Raw genomic sequence first — 19,728 nt, forward strand, 5'->3', positions numbered from 1 at the left:
AGAGAAACTACAAGTTACTCAATTTGATTCTGTCTTACACTGTTTCTTATCTTATGTCTGTTTATTTTATCATCATGGAATATTTCCTTTTGAGTACCTTAAGCACTTACATTTGTTTCTGATAGGAATTATGCATAGTAATGTGCTTAAAGGACCTAACCAGCATTGTTGACATAAAAACTTCAAGCCGACCTGCCATGATTGGCAGCTTGACAGATGGCTCTACAGAAACCTTTTGGGAATCAGGAGATGAAGATAAAAACAAAACTAAGAACATCACCATCAACTGTGTGAAAGGAATCAATGCGCGCTATGTCTCTGTTCACGTGGACAATTCCCGAGATCTTGGGGTAAGAAAGAAAACTTAATTTATAGCTCACTTAATAATCATAGAGTCTCACTTCTGAGTTTAGCAAAAAGATTCATCACCTGGAACTTCACCAACCAACTCACATTTTTATATTTCCCAAATCTTAAGTCTAAAAACAGATTAATATGATTGGAAGCACTGTGGAACACCATTTTGAAAAGAGGTTTGATTACAAATACACCATGGCAACAGCTGAGCAAAACAGAGGTCAGCTCCATATGGTCACCTTTCATGCCCTTTTTTGCACTTCGCCTTCGGCCTAGAAATCCTCCCCTCACACTCAGTATCAGATTCTCCAAACACCTCTAAGACTCAGTAGAGAAATTTTCTCTGAGTAACTCCTTTATGAAAACTATTCTTTCCCTGCACTGGGTTCTTTTTTGGTATTATTGTGATGAGTATATTTGTACCTGGAGTATAATTGGCCTTAAGTTTTTCCTTCTCACTCCTAGTTGTCAAAGGGGTTAAAAAATAGTTTCTGGACTATCTTAAATAATCAGAATTTGTTTATATTCTCCCTAGTCTAGTCCAACTACATATTTCAACTGAGTAAACAAAGGAAAAAGAATCCCTATTTACTCAAGAACCAACTATTAAGAATCAGGAAAGAAATAGCACCACCTGCCAAACAGCTGTTCTTTACCACCTCTCCTGGGAAAGGAATTCCTCTTGGAATTATTTCCCCTCAAAACTGATGTGGCTTGCGGGGTGGTGCCTGTGGCTTAAAGGAGGAGGGCACCAGCCCCATATACTAGAGGTGGCAGGTTCAAACCCAGCCCTGGCCAAAAACTACAAAAAAAAAAAAAAAAAAAAAAAACTGATGTGGCCTGCTAGCAAAAACCTCTTGGAATTATTTCCTCTCAAAACTGATGTGGCTTGCTAGTAGTAATGGCTTCCCTTGAACTGTTGCCTTTCTTTTTTTTTTTTTAGTTGTCAATATAATGAAGATTATTATTCGTTTTCATATGTAGGAAAGGAAAAGAAATCCACCATGTCCCACATGTTTAATGGGGTGTGAAACATTAGCCAATGAAACTGTGGTCCCTAGCAAATAAAAGAGACATTTATAAATATCCAGGCATTCCCACTTGCTTGAAATGCCAATGCACTATTTGAAGTAACTTGCACTTAGTAGTACTAAATAAGCTAAAATATGGACCAAATATGCAACAATATCAGATACAGCACAAGAAGTCATTTATGCAGTTGCAGAAATCTTTGCTGGAAAAAATGAAATCTCATACAATTACAGATCTGTTATTTTACCGTCTTGCTGTGCAATTGTAAAAACAATGTTTGGAAAACTATGAAAAGGAATTTTTTTTTTTTTTTTTATTGTTGGGGATTCATTGAGGGTACAATAAGCCAGGTTACACTGATTGCAATTGTTAGGTAAAGTCCCTCTTGCAATCATGTCTTGCCCCCATAAAGTGTGACACACACCAAGGCCCCACCCCCCTCCCTCCGTCCCTCTTTCTGCTTTCCCCTCATAACCTTAATTGTCATTAATTGTCCTCATATCAAAATTGAGTACATAGGATTCATGCTTCTCCATTCTTGTGATGCTTTACTAAGAATAATGTCTTCCACTTCCATCTAGGTTAATACGAAGGATGTAAAGTCTCCATTTTTTTTAATAGCTGAATAGTATTCCATGGTATACATATACCACAGTTTGTTAATCTATTCCTGGGTTGGTGGGCATTTAGGCTGTTTCCACATTTTGGCGATTGTAAATTGAGCTGCGAGAACTCAAATTAATCCACATGAAAAAAGCCAACAATCCCATATATCAATGGGCAAGAGACATGAATAGAACCTTCTCTAAAGATGACAGACGAATGGCTAACAAACACATGAAAAAATGTTCATCATCTCTCTATATTAGAGAAATGCAAATCAAAACAACCCTGAGATATCATCTAACCCCAGTGAGAATGGCCCACATCACAAAATCTCAAAACTGCAGATGCTGGCGTGGATGTGGAGAGAAGAGAACACTTTTACACTGCTGGTGGGACTGCAAACTAGTACAACCTTTCTGGAAGGAAGTATGGAGAAACCTCAGAGCACTCAAGCTAGACCTCCCATTTGATCCTGCAATCCATTACTGGGCATCTACCCAGAAGGAAAAAAATCCTTTTACCATAAGAACTGTTGCCTTTCTATTCCCCTTCCATTTGCATGTTTCCTTTCCCAGGAAGAAGAGAGGCTGGGTTGGGTCTCAGATAACCTTGACGTAAAGCCAGCCATGACAGGCCAGTGTGCAGTCAGGGTACTCCTTGTCATCCACAGCAATCTAATGCCTGTACATTAGGGCACATTCACTTCTTCCCTCGTGTTGAATAAGTAAACGGGGCTTAACTAACAGATTATAAACTTATTTCCTCTTCAAACCCAAGAATTTCAGTTGGTACAACTATTTTATCTTACTAAAAGTCAAGTGTAATAATCAAAACATTTTTCTGGCTAGAACTCACTGCACAGTACATAGTTATCTTTCACTCATGGTACATTTTAAGCTGGGACATACTCTTCTTCAGAGCAATGATTGCAATCAGTTTGATATTTTGTTGTTTCTAAGAGAAGATAATTATAACAATATTCATTTTAAAAATACCCAACATGTAAGTTGACATCTGCAGATTCCCTTTATATTATAGACAAAGCATCCAAATCCAAAATTCCAAAATATGTGATCTCCAAAGTACAGAACTTTTTGAATACCAACATGGCTCTCAATGTTTATCAGAGCATTTGAGATTTCATATTTTCAGATTTAGGGTGCTCAGCCAGTCAGTACTGCAAAATCCTGAAAAATCTGAAATCCAGATCCCACTCATTTTGCATAAGGAATACTCAAACTTTTTATATATCCTTCTTGAGCTTCCATAACTCTGTATCCCCCAAACTGTCCCATCACAGTCCCTTGTACAGGCATTTGTTGATTTGAATTGCATCAGCCTATAGCACTCAAGACTATGTAGCTCTCTGAGGAATTAATATGTTACTCTGTTTCTTGATGTGCTTTATATAAAACTTACTCAACCTTAAGACTTCTGGCACTAGTGGCAACATGCCTCTTCCAGGGAACTTAAAGGTATTGAATGTCTACTGCTTGATATTTATTTGTTTTTCTTTCTTTTTTTTATCATGTATACCCTCACATTAATCTGAAATAGAAAACACAGTGTCTTTCTTTTTCCTTTTCCCCACCTCCCACTGTGTCATGGTCATTAATTGTCCTCATATCAAAATCGAATACATAAGATTCATGCTTCTCCACTCTTGTGATGCTTTACCAAGAATAATGTGTTCCACTTCCATCCAGGTTAATACAAATGCTATTAAGTCTCCATTTCTTTTAATAGTATGGCTAGCAAACATATGAAAAAATGGTATACATTTTTCATGAATAGTATTCCATGGTATACATGTACCACAGCTTGTTAATCCATTCCTGAGTTGCAGGGGCATTTAGGCTGTTTCTACATTTGGGGGATTGTAAATTGAGCTGAAATAAACAGTCTAGTGCATGTGTCCTTGTGATGAAAGGTTTTGTTTTTTTTTTTTCCTTCTGCATAGATGCCCAGTAACGGGATTGCAGGATCAAATAGGACATCTAGCTTGAGTTCTTTGAGGTTTCTCCATACTTCCTTCCAAAAAGGTTATATTAGTTTGCAGTCCCACCAGCAGTGTAAAAGTGTTCCTTTCTCTCCACATCCATGCCAGCATCTGCCGTTTTGAGATTTTGTGATATAGGCCATTCTTACCGGGGTTAGATGATATCTCAGGGTGGTTTTGTTTTGCATTTCTCTGATAATTAAGGATGATGAACATTTTTTCATATGTTTGCTAGCCATTCATCTGTCTTCTTGAGAGAAGATTCTGTTCATCTCTCTTTCCCATTGATACATGGGATTGTTGGCTTTTTTCATGTGGATTAATTTGAGTTCTCTGTAGATCTAGTTATTAAGCTTTTGTCTGATTCAAAATATGTAAATATCCTTTCTCATTGTGTAGGTTGCCTATTTGCTTTGGTTGTTGTCTACTTAGCTGTACAAAAGCTTTTCAGTTTAATTAAGTCCCACTTGTTTATTTTTGTTGTTGCAGTTGCCGTGGCAGTCTTCTTCATGAAGTCTTTCCTCAGGCTGATATCTTCCAGTGTTTTTCCTATGCTTTCTTTGAGGATTTTTATTATTTTATGCCTTAAATCTAAGCCCCTTATCCATCTTGAATCAATTTTTGTGAGTGGAGAGAGGTGCAGGGTCAAGTTTCAGTTTTTTGCATGTGGATATCCAGTTCTCCCAGCACCATTTTATTGAATAGGGAGTCTTTCCCCCAGTGTATGTTCTTGTTTGGTTTATTGAATATTAGGTGGTTGAAAGTTGTTAGTTTCATTTCCTGGTTTTCTATTGTCCAGGAAATGAAACGCAAAAACGCATGTGGATATCCAGTTCTCCCAGCACCATTTTATTGAATAGGGAGTCTTTCCCCCAGTGTATGTTCTTGTTTGGTTTATTGAAGATTAGGTGGTTGAAAGTTGTTAGTTTCATTTCCTGGTTTTCTGTTCCATTCCAAATGTCTGTGTCTCTATTTTTGTGCCAGTATCATGCTGTCTTGACCACTATGGCTTTGTAGTACAGCCTAAAATCTGGTATGCTGATGCCCTCAGCTTTATTTTTATTACTAAGAACTGCCTCAGCTATATGGGGAGTTTTTCTGGTTCCATACAAATCGCAGAATCCTTTTTTCCAAGTCTTGGAAGTACGATGTTGGTATTTTAATAGGGATGGTGTTGAATCAGTAGATTGCTTTGGGAAGTACAGACATTTTAACAATGTTGATTCTTCTCAGCCATGAGCATGGTATGTTCTTCCATTTGTTAATGTCCTCTGCTATTTCCTTTCTTAGGGTTTCATAATTTTCTTTATAGAGGTCCTTCAGCTCCTTTGTTAGGTATATTCCTAGGTATTTCATTTTCTTTGAAACTGTGATGAAGGGAGTTGTGTCCTTAATTAGTTTCTCATCTTGGCTGTTATTGGCATTATACAAAGGCTACTGACTTGTGGACATCAATTTTATATCCTGAGACATTACTGTATTTTTTTATAACTTCCAGGAGTCTTATGGTTGAGTCTTTGGGGTTCTCTAAGTATAAAATCATATCATCCTCAAAGAGGGAGAGGTTGACCTCCTCTACTCCCATTTGGATGCCCTTTATTTCCTTGTCTTGCCTAATTTTTTTGGCTAGAACTTCCAGCACTATATTGAATAGTAAAGGTGATAGAGGACAACCTTGTCTGGTTCCAGTTCTAAGAGGAAAAGCTTTCAGTTTTACTTCATTCAGTAAAATATTGGCTGTGGGTTTGTCATAGATATCTTCGATCAGTTTCAGAAATGTGCCACCTATGCCTATACTCTTCAGTGTTCTAATTAGAAAAGGATGCTGGATTTTATTGAATGCTTTTCTGCATCTGTTGAGAGGATCATATCGTCTTTTGTTTTTGCTTTTGTTGATATGGTGAATAACGTTTATGGACTTGCGTATATTAAACCAGCCTTGCATCCCTGGGATGAAACCTACTTGATCATGATGAATGACTTTTTTGATGATGAGCTGTAGTCTATTGGCTAGGGTTTTGTTGAGAATTTTAGCATCTATATTCATTAGTGAAATTGGTCCGAAGTTTTTGCGTTAATAATGTTGCCTTCTCTAGTTTGGCAAGTATCTCGGGGGATAGAACTCATTGTTCCCATACATCCTACTTCAAGTCTGTAAGGCAGTCTTGTTAGGTAAGTTACCTTCCCACTTCCAAAATAATGGGAATATAACAAGCAGAGTTGTTAAAAGGCTTCATGAAGATAGAGATGGAATTTGAATGTTAAGATTCTGCATAAAAAAGGGAATTTCAAGCTATGAGAGAACATGTGGAGAAAGGCTGACATGTGAAATTTAAGATGCAGTTTGTGAGAATAAGAAAAAACTGGAGTTGTAGGGATATTGGTTAGTTGGGAAGATGGGGTGGAGTCAGTTAGGAAGGATCAACATGTATTATTCATAGGTCGTAAGAATTGTTGTAAGTTCTGAAGCAGGAACATGGCATAATAACTATTATGAATTATCTATTTTAGAATAAAGTTACCTCAATGACCTTCTTAACTGGCAAAGCAGTAGAAGATTTATGCAGAATAAAGCAGGTAATTGAAATGTTGTCGTCTTTTTTCTTCTTAGTCTCCACTGTTGAGTTCTAGTTTTGGCATAGCACCAAAGTGTAGGAAATCATCTACGAAGGGTGCAAAAAAAAATGCATACACATTTTGAAATCTTTATACATTTTTTGACACCCTCTGTATCTACAAAACAGTAAATTGACAAATGGTCCATATGTAGGAACAGTAATAGCCATTCCTGTGCTGGACATTTCACCCTTTACTGCCCTAGATGTTCTACAGCCATGAGCAATCATACTGTGCCTACAGTCCTTCTATCCCCTACTCCTCTACGATGACTCGGGATGCCTTAAGATTGATCACAGATACTTTTCGCTTTCAACACATTAATTCACCTACACTTGGGTTAAAATAGGTTTTTGTCACCTAGCCCAAAAAACCTCTCACTTGTAACACTGCAGTTATCTCTGGCTTCTAAAAGTCCGTTTATAAACTCTAGAAAGAAGTTTTATCTGGGCACATGTCTGAGATGTGTACAGGTACCTTACTTGGCATTAGAGAAGTTTTATCAAAGCTATGCCTCTGTGGCTACTTGATCTCACAGAAGTGGACTAGTTGCTTGGGGATTTGGTGTTTACTTTTCAAATTATATGAAAGAATGAATTGAGATTTTTAGATTAAACAAATAATAATTTTGACTTAAATTGTTAAGAGAATTTTTGGAAATAATCCTATTCAATGAGATATTGTTTACTTATGCTTAATACCCCTTTTAGAAAATTGACATTATTAATTGAGATCATAATGAACTCAAATATTGATATAAATAGTCCAGAAATCCCCAGATCATTGGATGATTATCAAATGCTGTGAGAACAATTTTCATTTTATTTTATTCATTCATTCATTTAGAGCAGCAGTTCTCAACCTGTGGGTCACAACCCACAGGAACTGTATTATAGGCTTGTGACATTAGGAAGGTTGAGAACTACTGATTTAGAGACAGGGTCTTACCCTGTTTCCCAGGCTGGAGTGCAGTAGCCTGATCATAGTTCACTGTAACCTCAAATTTCTGGGCTCAAGTGATCCTCCAGCCTCGGCCTACAGTTTTCATTTTATCAAGGAAATACTATCAAAAACAATTTCAGGGCGGCACTTGTGGCTCAAGGAGTAGGGCACCGGCCCCATATACCCAGGGTGGTAGGTTCAAACCCAGCCCTGGCCAAAAATTGCAAAAAAAAAAAAACAAAAACATCTCACAGCGTAATTGACATTTAATCCTTGAAAAAAATTATATTCTTAATGAAATTCAGTAAAATACAGAATTACATGTATAAAGTTACATATCATATAATTCTTCTTTAAAAGCAAAACATATTAAGTAACTACATATTGAAAATACATTATCTTTAAATGGTGCTTTAATGTGATGACACAAAAAACAGAACTTCATTGCTGATCTCATGTTATTTCTACTTATAGTCAGTATAGGTAAAATGCAGTCATATAAATTGTGTTCTTTCTCTCATATAACTTGTGTCAATGTCAGGCTTGGATTTTAAATATTACCTCTATCAACTTACTGAGAATTCTTCAACCCGTGTAAACCTCAGTGTCTCTGTCTGTACAGTAGCTGCTATAAATAGTATTCGTATCCTCATGGGGTTGAAATTAGATAATCAGTGTGAAGTAACCCAACAGCCTTTACTCTCTGTACAATTGTTTGTTATTTGATCTTGCCATTATTAATGCTAAGTCTAAGATGGTGGTAAAAATATCAGCTTTCTATCCCTTCTCTTCTCAACCAGGTCGATCTGGATTCCAGGCACATTGGTTGGGTAACAAGTGAACTTCCAGGAGGGGATAATCACATCATCAAAATTGAGTTAAAGGGCCCAGAAAATACACTAAGAGTTCGACAAGTCAAAGTCCTGGGCTGGAAAGATGGTGAAAGCACAAAAATCGCTGGCCAGATTTCAGCCAGTGTGGCCCAGCAAAGGAACTGTGAAGCTGAGACGCTACGAGTTTTCAGACTTATTACATCTCAAGTGAGTGTCCTTTCTACATATTCTATTACAGGATTAATCTACATATTTTAAGAGCATAACAGAGATTTCTGGCTACAAATGCAGCCCATTTTTACTTCTCAAAGCCTAAGTAACTGTGTTAACTCAGAAAAGTAGTGGTATATTGCAAGAATAACATAAAACAACTGGACGGGCTGGCTCACACCTGTTATCCTAGCACTCTGGGAGGCTGAGGCGGGTGGATTGCTTGAACTCAGGAGTGAGCAAGAGTGAGACCCCATCTCTACTAAAAATAGAAAAAACTAGTCCAGTGTTGGGTAGGCACCTGTAGTCCCAGCTTCATGAGAGCTGAAGCAAGAGAATTGCTTCAGCCCAATAATTTGAGATTGCTGTGAGCTATGACACTACGGCACTCTACCAAGGGCAACAGATTGAGACTCTCTCTCAAAAATAAGGAGCATAACATAAACCCTGCAGACCCCGTCCTCTGGCCTTCACAGTGGTAATTACTTCTCATGTGCCTGTCTTCTTTATCAGGTGTTTGGAAAGCTCATCTCTGGAGATGCAGAACCTACACCGGAACAGGAGGAAAAAGCACTCTTGTCCTCACCTGAAGGAGAGGAAAAAGTATACAATGTATTTATTTGTATTCTAAAAATATTTTATTTACCTTTTCGTTCTCTTTTGTTCACTGAAATGATCCATGTGTTGCTATATATTTTAATAGTATGTGATAAAAATTTATTTACAGTTATTTTTTCCTTTAATTAAAAAGATGAAGGAACTTTCTAAAAGAAATTCATTATTTCTTCATGTGCAATCTAATATTTGAAGTAATAGCAAAATTTGCTCTATACCTTGGCCTTGGACTGTGGTGTTCAGTTGGTGGTAAGATTAACTCAGTCTGTTTCCTGCACTGCGCCCCGTCAGTTATCTTCTCCCTCCTCTATTTTATCTGTCCTTCACAATATAGTTCAAAATACCATCTTTATGGAACCTTAGTTATGATTTCTGTAGACAAAAAGCAGCTTGCCTTTGCTAAACTTCATAATTAATAATCTGTGTGTGTCTCTTCTTGGCTTCTCTCTTACATTTATCTTCATGTGTTCCATCTCTTCTACTGAACCATAGCTTCTGAAAGACCAAGTGCACATCTAATTTGTCTTTGTATCCACAACTATGTAATCACACACAAGTTCCGTACATTTTTATTGGAATTAACTACTCTATGCTGTTCTAGAAAATTTCTTCTAAAACTCAATTGCTTTACTTCTTTGATCCTAACTAAAACATTGTACGTAAGAGGAAAACCTCATCCATTTCTAAAAAGAGAAATCAACCCTGACTAGACTCGATATTTTTATGTCTTTAAATATCACAAATAATCACCTTGGCAGCCCTTTGAAAGATAGACTTAGGATGTACATAGTCTAGCCCTGTACCTCCCTATACAATATTGTCTAAAACATTGCCATTTTTCTGTTTGATATAGTAAAAATAATATTTCATAAACTCTAGTAATTCCCTTCAATATCTTTTGGAGATACCATGTGAATGACTACAAAACTGGGTAACTGCTCTTTAAATCACTTGAATTTTGGCAAATGTGGATTTTGTGGCGAACAATCATGGGGATGGTAAGCCATCACAAAGTTTGCATCTATTTGTTCTTCGGTTTAAACCCTCTCTGAAAAGAAATCAGCAAGGATACTATATAGTATATAGTCAAGTCATTAAATGTGTGAACAAATTGTGCATGACATACGATTTCAAGAGTACATTGAGATTATTGTGCCCTATCGTGGTCAGAGAAGCTTTCTTAGGGGGAATATTGAGTTTGAGTTAGAGCTTTCTTAGGGGGAATATTGAATTTGAGTTAGAGCTAAATTGGGTTTTATCCAATTTGAGTTGGACAGAAGTTGGACTGATAGAGAGCATGAGATCAAGGACTCGTTGGACAGGCTAACCTAACAGGAGAGTGCGTGGAAGGAGTTAAGGCTGAGTAGGAAAGGTGCTGGCAGTTGGATGCTCACAAAATAACATGATTTAATCATTTTTAGGTCAGGTTATTGAATATAATTTACATACACAAAAATCTTCTTTTAAACTAGATTGTGTACTGGTTTTTACCCATGTGTACCCTAATGAAACCATCACAATCATGTTTTAAAATAAATCACTCCCCAAATTTCCCCCATTATCTCTTTGCAGACAGTCCCCCACCTTACATTAGAAACTGGCAGCCACTGAACTGTACTCTATCTCTGCAGTGTTGGTTTTTCCTGGATATTATATAAGTGGAATCACACAGAATGTAACCTTTTTGTTGTTTCTTTCGGTGTTAGCGTAATGCTTTTGAGATTCATTCGTGCTGTGGCGCATAATTGTTCTTTTGGTTGCTAAGAAGTATTCTACTGTATGGATTTACCATAATTTGATTATTCTTCTACTTTTTAGTAGATGTTTATGTTGTTCCCACTATTTGGCTGTTATTAATAAAACTGCTGTAAATACTTGAATACAGATCCTTGCAGGTCCTTTACCAAATATGTCTTTTTAAATATTCTCTACTAGTCTGCGGCTTACCCTTCAGAGAGAAGAATGAAGTTCGATTTTTCTGCTTATTCTAGATGATTCATGATTTTTGTGTCATTTCTAGAACTCAGGGTCCTAATGATTTTCGCCTCTGTTGGAAATGTTACAGTTTTAGTCCTTTGGTTAGTTAATTTTTAAGTACAGTGTGAGGTAAGAACTGAGGTTCATTTTTGCACATGGATATTCATTTGTTTTACTGCCATTTGTTGAAAAGCCTATTTTTAATAGTGAGTTCACCGTAAATGTGCAGGTCTATTTCTGGACTCTATTCTGCTCCATTGGTCTATGTGTATATTCTTACACCAACAACAAACTGTCTGGATTGCTGTAGCTTTAAAAAAAATCTTGATACCAGGTTCTACCTTTGTTCTTTTTCAAAGTTCTGGCTAATCTAAATCCTTTGCCTTTTCTTACAAAGTTTAGGATCAGCTTGTCAGTTTCCTCAAAAAATCTGGAATTTTGATTGGAATTACACAAATTGATAAGTCAATGTAGGGAGAATTGACATCTCAATAATATTGAGTCTCCCTATCTGTGAACATGATAGATAGATAGATAGACAGATAGATATAGAGATATATCTGTTTTTTAAGGTTTTCTTTAATTTCTCTCAGCAATGTTTTTTATATCAGTATACAAGTCTTACATATTTTTTATTAAATTTTTCCCTGAACATTTCAGATTTGTAAGAGTATTGTAACAAGTGGTTTTTTATTTCACTTTCCAATAGTCTGTTTCTAATACATAAAAATACAGTTGACTTTTGTGTTGAACTTCTGTGATCTTAAGTTCACTTACTAAGTTTTAGAATGTTTTTGTAGATTCTGAGGTTTTCTTCATAGATAATAATGTGATCTCCTTAGACAGTAGGTTTTACTTTTACCTTTCTGAGCTACATGCTTTAAATTTCTTGTGCTATTGTGTCATTATATTGTTTAAGCCCTTACATACCATAATGAAGAGAAATAGTAAAAACAGATAGCTTTGCCTTGTTCTGGATCTTATAAAGAAGCCATTCAATCTTTCACTGTTAAGTGTGATTCACTATAGATTTTGTAGAAGCTCTTACTCAAATTGAGCATGTTTCCTTCTTTTCCTAGGTTTGATGAGAATTTCTGTCAGAATAGGTATTCTTATATAGATCTCTTTTTCCATTTTCTTTTATTCAGTAGAATAATACATATGTTGCTATGTATTTTAATCAATATGTGTTATTAACTTATGAAATTCACTTGTCTTCAGTAAAAAACAAAATGAATTGGAGGGATGATAGCCACATGGTACAAGGATTCTTGGGGGGAGGGTGATAAAAAAATGCCCTGAAATTGATTATGGTGTTAGTCACACATATCAGTGAATATACTAAAAACTATTGAATTGTGCACATTTGGTATGTGAACTATATCTCAAAAAAGCTGTTTTCAAAAAGCAAAAATAAATAAAAAAATAAGTAGACAAAAATAATATGAACTACCTAAAAGAAACTCATGTATAATGAGTCTATTTGCTCTATTCTACAAAGTCATTTTCTTTAATACATACAGAACTATTTCAGTTATCTACTGGTACTTGAATGAATAAGCTTCAGTAGTTTTGGCATTCAAGCAATTTGTCCATTTCATCTAAGTTGCTGAATTTGTTGGCCTGTGTTGTTCATAATATACATTTATTATCTTTTTAATATCTACAGAATCTAGAGAGATACATCTTCTTGTATTTGGGAAGATGCATCAATTTGATCTTTTCAAAGAACTGGCTATTTTTATTGGTTCTCTTCTATTTTTATTTTAATGATTTCAGCTCATATGTTTTTCTTTCCATCTGTCTGCTTTCCATTTTATTTGTTCCTCTTTTTCTGTTTTCTTAAGATCCAAGATTAGATCACAGACTTGAGACATTTCTTTTCTCAGTTTAAATGTTGCTGCCGTTTTCTTCTAAGCACTGCTTTTGCTGCGTGTCACAAATTTTGGTTCATTATGTTTTCATTTTCATTCACTCCAAAATATTTTCTGATTCACATTTTGATTTCTTCTTTGTCCCCTGGGTAATTTAGAAGAATCTTGTTTAATTTCTAAATGTTTACAGATTTTCCTAATAACTTTCTACTGTTAATTTCTAGTTTAATTCCATTATAGTCAAACAGTATACTTTGTGTAATTTTAATCCTTCTAAAATTTGTTTAAGATTTGGATTCTTATCATATAATCTATTTTAATGACTATCCAGGTGTACTTGAAAAGAATATGAACTCTGCCGTTTTATGATGGGTTTTATAAGTATCAATTAGTTCACAATGGTCAAATTACTATTATTGTTGTTCAAGTCTTCAAGAGCCTTACTGGTTGTTGTTCTGTCTGCTTATTTACTATTTCTCAAATACTGAATGAAGAGTTTTGAAGTGTCTTAGAATATGGGTATGTCTTTTTAGAATTCAGTTTACCTAGTGGCTGATCTCAACTCTCTGATGGGCCTCAAAAAAGTTGCAGTTTTATAGATTAGTAGCTTTTTCCTCATTGTTAAGGTGGTAGGGACATTCTTGTGTGGCTCTCCATCCTACAAAATGTGAAAGAATCATTTTGATTCTTAAAGAAAAAAATGACTTGTTTCCCTTTTTCTGACATGTTTTGCAGGCAGAATATTAGAACTTAACCTATAGGGTTGTTGTGAAGATTAAATAAGATACATAATAAGCATTATAAAATGTCAGCCTTTAGTTTTCTTCCTATGAGTCATTTCTTTGATAACCATTGGCATTAGAATACTTTAAATTACCATCATCACAGAATTTTGTTAGGATATTTTTCTTTTAATCTTTTATTTTCCTGGTGGTTCGTCAAAGAATCGAATATCTGATGTGACCTACTAGTGTTCACAATTTACAAATAGATATGACTCAAATTGATTACACTAAATAAATTTGTGAAACAATAATATACTTCTCTAGATTTCTTATGTTCTGAAATTTTATTCTTCTGACAGTCACTTTGGCCAAATAATGATTTCTTCAGACTTTATCTGTAGTGTCATAAGACTCAGTTTAAAACAAATTCTTCTAAAATAATCTGCAAAATTATTTCTCAAGATATTTTGAAATGTCAAATATGCAAATTTTGTATAAAGAGCCTGCTTCTTTCTTTGTTTTGTCTATGTAAAGGCAACATCAGATGCTGACCTCAAAGAACATATGGTTGGGATCATATTCAGCAGGAGTAAACTGACTAACTTACAAAAACAGGTTGGTTAATATTTTCTTCATCAGTTGTTCTGTTTGTTTGTTTTTAGAACATGAAGTATTTTCTATAATTTCTGAAGGCTATTTATATGCTGTCCCTTCATAAATTCTACAGAATGTCTGCTTTTTTCTAGAGAGAAATGAGTACATTTGCATATCTGTACACTTTAAAGATTTTGTTATGAATGTTAACCTTCTTACCTTGCTGCTCTATGTTATAGGAACATTCGATTTTGATGTCAAATACCCAGCTCCATCAGATTTCTTTTGCATTTCATGTGTTCCTTTTCATTTATTTATTTATTTACTTTTACTGAGCTTACTGGACTAGTATTAATATTTTAAATATAACGAGGTGAGGGAATGGCTCTAGATTATTCATATCATGTGGTGCTAAGTAACCTAAAAATAACTCAAAAGTTAAATAAAATGTTGAATTTTAAATTAGCCTATTTTAACTTTCAGTACCATTAAATATTTTTACATAAATGACAGCTTGAATTTATTTGTGCTTTATCTTTTTAACAGCATTTTGCTGAATTTCATATGCCTTCAATTATAAAAGGTGCTGTTATTTTATATATCACCAAAGAAGAAAAATTACTGTAAATTATATTGTGATTACCATCAATTATAAAGCACCTTATGGACAGATGTGTTAAAATAGTCCATTTTTAACGTGTGCTTTAAAAGTGATGAACACTGGTGATTTTGTGTAATATACTAATAAATAAACCATAGGCAGAAGCATCAGTAACTTGCATATGATCAGTTTCTACTTAGTAGTTGATTTAAATATTCAGATTTTTATTAGAGTTCCCTAGTTTTACTTCATAGTTTTTAAGTTGGATTATGAGAATGGTATGATAGAGAATTAACTGAGAGAAAGAATATTAAATTCAGCCTTGACTTATACTGTTGTCTTGATTTTTTGTTTCATTTTACTAGGAGTAGTAAATCAGACTTCCATTTTTCATTTTGTGTTATCTTTAAATAGGTATGTGCTCACATCGTCCAAGCTATTCGCATGGAAGCCACCAGGGTCCGTGAAGAATGGGAGCATGCCATATCAAGCAAAGAAAATGCCAATTCTCAGCCAAATGACGAAGATGCTTCCTCTGATGCCTACTGCTTTGAGCTGCTCTCCATGGTTTTGGCACTGAGTGGCTCAAATGTCGGTCGACAGTATCTGGCTCAGCAGCTAACTCTGCTTCAGGATCTCTTTTCACTGCTTCACACAGCCTCCCCTAGAGTCCAGAGACAGGTGACTCCTCATTCCACCACCTTGCCACTTCTGTTATCACTTGAAATATTGTTAACTACTGCAATGCAAAGGGAATTACCTAAGGGCCTTTTGGGGGGGGGAGGGTGCCTGTATTTTAACTCCATGTTTTTTTTTTTGTTTTTTTTTTACTCTTTTTAAAGAGAGCATAGAAGAGCAAAATACATTCCATTTTACTAATGGAATGTGCTAAACTCTGTGCTAAAGAATATTCTGGCTACTGACTACCTTAGTACTGTGAAATATATAGTATTATTTAGTCCTGACCAAGAGTTTAAGCCATATTTTTTCTTGCTACCCTGGGGTTGATAATTACCACCCCAGAAATTAAAATATTATTTCATATTTTTGTTTATAGCATGTTTATTTCATATTTTTTTATATTTTGATTGTTTGGATCATATTTCTGCCCTTCTCAAAAATAACATTTAAATTATATTTCTCTTCAAAGATTTTACAATTGTAGAATGGTAGTTAGGTACATTAAAAAATGAAAACCTTAAAACATCATTATTTAAATGCAATTCTTTCCCTTTATTTTCTTACCAGGTGACCTCTTTACTAAGACGAGTTTTGCCAGAAGTGACCCCTAGTCGTCTGGCCAGTATCATAGGAGTGAAATCCCTTCCCCCAGCAGATATCAGTGATATCATTCACTCAACAGAAAAAGGAGACTGGAATAAGCTGGGTATCTTGGACATGTTTCTAGGATGCATTGCCAAAGCACTCACTGTACAGCTAAAAGCCAAAGGAACCACCATCACAGGAACAGCTGGTACCACTGTGGGCAAAGGAGTCACAACAGTGACTCTTCCAATGATTTTCAATTCCAGGTTAGTTATTGCCTCTGTCTTAGTATCAAAACAGAACACAGTGAGCTACTGTTTAGAGAGTTAAAACTGATTAAAAAGACATGATTTCAAATTCTGCCTTTTTGGCTTATGGACCAAATGAAATCTATTAATATTCTTCTTAGTAAAGTATCTCAGGAATGGAAAAAAAAAGTATCCAATGTACTCAGTACTACTGTGAAACCAATTTATAATAACTCACACTTGCATATGAAAAATGCAACACAACTTTAGTCTATGATGAAAGAGGGATGGGGAGGGGGTGGGAGGGATAGTAGGGGGACCACAACTATGGAGCATATTGCAAGTACAAGTTGGTTCTATCATGTGTAGAACACAAATGTCCTAATGCTATAATTGGGTAAATGAGATGAAAGCTGTGCTGATTGGTATGATGTAAGCACTCCCAATTTGTACAAATAATCAACACACTGAAATGGGCATAAATGTATTTATAATGTATGTACAAAAGACTTAATAAAAAGGGCGGCGCCTGTGGCTCAGTGAGTGGGGCGCCAGCCCCATATACCAAGGGTGGCAGGTTCAAACCCAGCTCCGGCCAAACTGCAACAAAAAAATAGCCGGGCATTGTGGCGGGTGCCTGTAGTCCCAGCTGCTCAGGAGGCTGAGGCAAGAGAATCGCGTAAGCCCAGGAGCCAGAGGTTGCTGTGAGCCGTGTGACGTCATGGCACTCTACCAAGGGCGGTAAAGTGAGACTCTTGTCTCAAAAAAAAAAAAAAAGACTTCCTAAAAAATAAATAAAAATAAAAATTGGTAAAGCTAAAAAAAAAAAAAAGTCCACCATCCCTTCTTGGTTTGCTAGATTTTCAAATAAAAGTTGCTTCATAAGAAGAAAAAAAATAATAACTGACCTATGTGTAAAAGGAATGTCATACATGTTAAAAATGTCATTTGCAATTATAAATTAGGGAGGAACAGAAAGTAGGTCAAATACATGTTGTAAGAGTATTTGGATATCTATGTTGAAAAATATTATAGACCTCTACTTCACATCATACACAAAAGTAAACTTCAGTTTTATGTTAACATGTTTTTACCACAATAAAAATAAACAAGCACAGGGGGAATAAAGTAAACCTCAGTTAAAGCTTTAAGTATTTACCTTTTAAAATTATAAAAGGATGTGTGGCTGGATATGGTGCTCAAACCTATAATCCTGGCAATTTGGGAGGTCAAGGCAGGAGGATCTCTTGAGCCCGGAAGTTCAAGATCAGCCTAAGCAACATAGCAAGACCCATCTCTAAAAAATATATATAACCTGCCTCTTTGTACCCTCAATGATTCCCAAACAATAAAAAAAAAATAAAATAAATTTTTAAATATATATATATATATATATATATATTAACTGGGTGTGGTAGAGCAACATAGCAAGACCCCCATCTCTAAAATAAATTAATAAATCAATGTATATGTATGTGTGTGTGTGTGTGTGTGTGTATATATATATACATATATATATTTTTTTTTAAACATGATGTGGTGGCACACTCCTGTGGTCCCAACTACAGGAGCATGCCCTATAGAGGTTGAGGCAGGAGGATCTCTTGAGCGCAGGAGTTTGAGGTTGCAGTGAGCTATGATGACACCACTGTACTCTAGCCCAGGCAACAATGTAAGACCCTATCTCAACAACACACTAGTTGACCCTATCTCAACAAAAACTACTAGAACAAATTATGGAAAAATATTTTTATATGATTTGGGAAGACATTAAACAAAACACAAAGTGATATAGGAAAAGACTTATAAGTTGGGCTATATAAAAATGAAAATAACATGCTAGATGATATTATTTAAATGTTTTCAAATTTAAGTAACTCACCCAGAAAAAAATATTTAAATTTATGTAATAGGCACTGAATTATTAGCAATAACATTATAAGAATGACTTCAAATCAATAAGAAAAAGGCAAACGCCTAACAGAAAAATAAATGACAAGAGCAATGAGTTTAAAGAAAAAAATTAGAAATGCCAATAAGGAAATGAAGAAACACCTCATAACTAATCAGAGAAACGTAGTTTAGATTAAAAGAATTACAAAATATCTTCGCTGTTTTGGCAACATTGTGAGGAAATAGATGTTTTTACCTACTGTGATTTGCTGCAGCCTTTTTAGATGTCAGTTTGATAATATCTAATTTTTTTTAAATATGCATTATCTCTTTACCCACCCACCAGTTCTACTTCTAAAATGTTATACATTTGCACAAAGATATATATGCAAAGATGTTCTGTAATATGTAATGGTGGAAAATTAGGGACTTTTACAGTAGAGCTAATCCGAAGGGCCAGTCCCTGACAATAAGCAGATGGCATGAGAACGTATATTACTTTCTTCATGTAGATAGACTTTCCAGGGAAAAAATGTCACCTAAACTGAACAGTAATGTGTTTAGTGACATGGTTGGTTTGTATTCTGGCACAAGGTTTTTATTATCTTCGTGTGTACTAGAAATAAACAGCTTGTGTTCTATGGACTACACTTCCAGAAGATGAAAAAAAAAAAAAAATAGTGCGCAAATATTTGAAAGGAAATATAAATCAGATTAGCTACTCTCTTGGCATTGAAGAAATAGATTTTGGGTAATGTTTTGATTAATTTTCTTTTAAAATGTTTTAATCGATCCATTCATTTAAAAATTTAAGATGCTACATGTTGAAATAATATTCTCATCTTGTTAATTGGTAACAACTACCATTGATAAGTTTATTGGTTTATAAATGCTGATTTTTCCTCGTAGTTATCTTCGACGAGGTGAAAGTCATTGGTGGATGAAGGGCTCAACTCCTACCCAGATCTCAGAGATCATCATTAAACTTATCAAGGATATGGCAGCAGTAAGTTCTCATTCTCGCAACCATTATGACAGTGAGATGCAGGAGGAATCTGATAGACAAAACAAACAGTTACCCTGCTGGATTGATAGTAATACATTAGTGTTCTTTTGCTTTATTTAAAGGCTGTTTTTAGTATGCTAACTATTATGTCATTTGTCCTTTCAGTGAGTGATAAATTTGTCATTTATGTAAACTATGTTTATTTCAAACTTCCCAAATAATTTACTTAAGAGTTGTTGCTTAAGTCTTCCAAAACATTAAAACTTAATAAAATAAAATTTACTCTTTTGGACACTATGAAAAAGAGTCCAGAAGCCTAAAGGAACAATAGCAT

At 35.1% G+C, this 19,728-nt stretch overlaps 1 protein-coding gene across 16 annotated transcripts in view; it reads left to right on the forward strand.

Moving 5' to 3' along the window:
* Positions 1 to 19,728, forward strand: part of MYCBP2 (MYC binding protein 2) — a 309,994-nt gene that overhangs the window by 270,632 nt on the left and 19,634 nt on the right. For 12 of the 16 annotated variants that reach the window (XM_053563137.1, XM_053563143.1, XM_053563140.1 and 9 more), the window contains 8 exons: positions 126 to 350; positions 6,506 to 6,571; positions 8,353 to 8,592; positions 9,109 to 9,207; positions 14,321 to 14,401; positions 15,396 to 15,662; positions 16,230 to 16,513; positions 19,298 to 19,394. In XM_053563137.1, coding sequence (XP_053419112.1) covers positions 126 to 350; positions 6,506 to 6,571; positions 8,353 to 8,592; positions 9,109 to 9,207; positions 14,321 to 14,401; positions 15,396 to 15,662; positions 16,230 to 16,513; positions 19,298 to 19,394 — 1,359 coding nt within the window. The remainder of the gene's footprint in view (positions 1 to 125; positions 351 to 6,505; positions 6,572 to 8,352; positions 8,593 to 9,108; positions 9,208 to 14,320; positions 14,402 to 15,395; positions 15,663 to 16,229; positions 16,514 to 19,297; positions 19,395 to 19,728) is intronic. The other 4 variants (XM_053563138.1, XM_053563151.1, XM_053563152.1 and 1 more) reach the window with 1 other exon arrangement.

The sequence above is a fragment of the Nycticebus coucang genome, chromosome 15 (genome assembly GCF_027406575.1).
Source record: "Nycticebus coucang isolate mNycCou1 chromosome 15, mNycCou1.pri, whole genome shotgun sequence".
Lineage (NCBI taxonomy): Eukaryota > Metazoa > Chordata > Mammalia > Primates > Lorisidae > Nycticebus > Nycticebus coucang.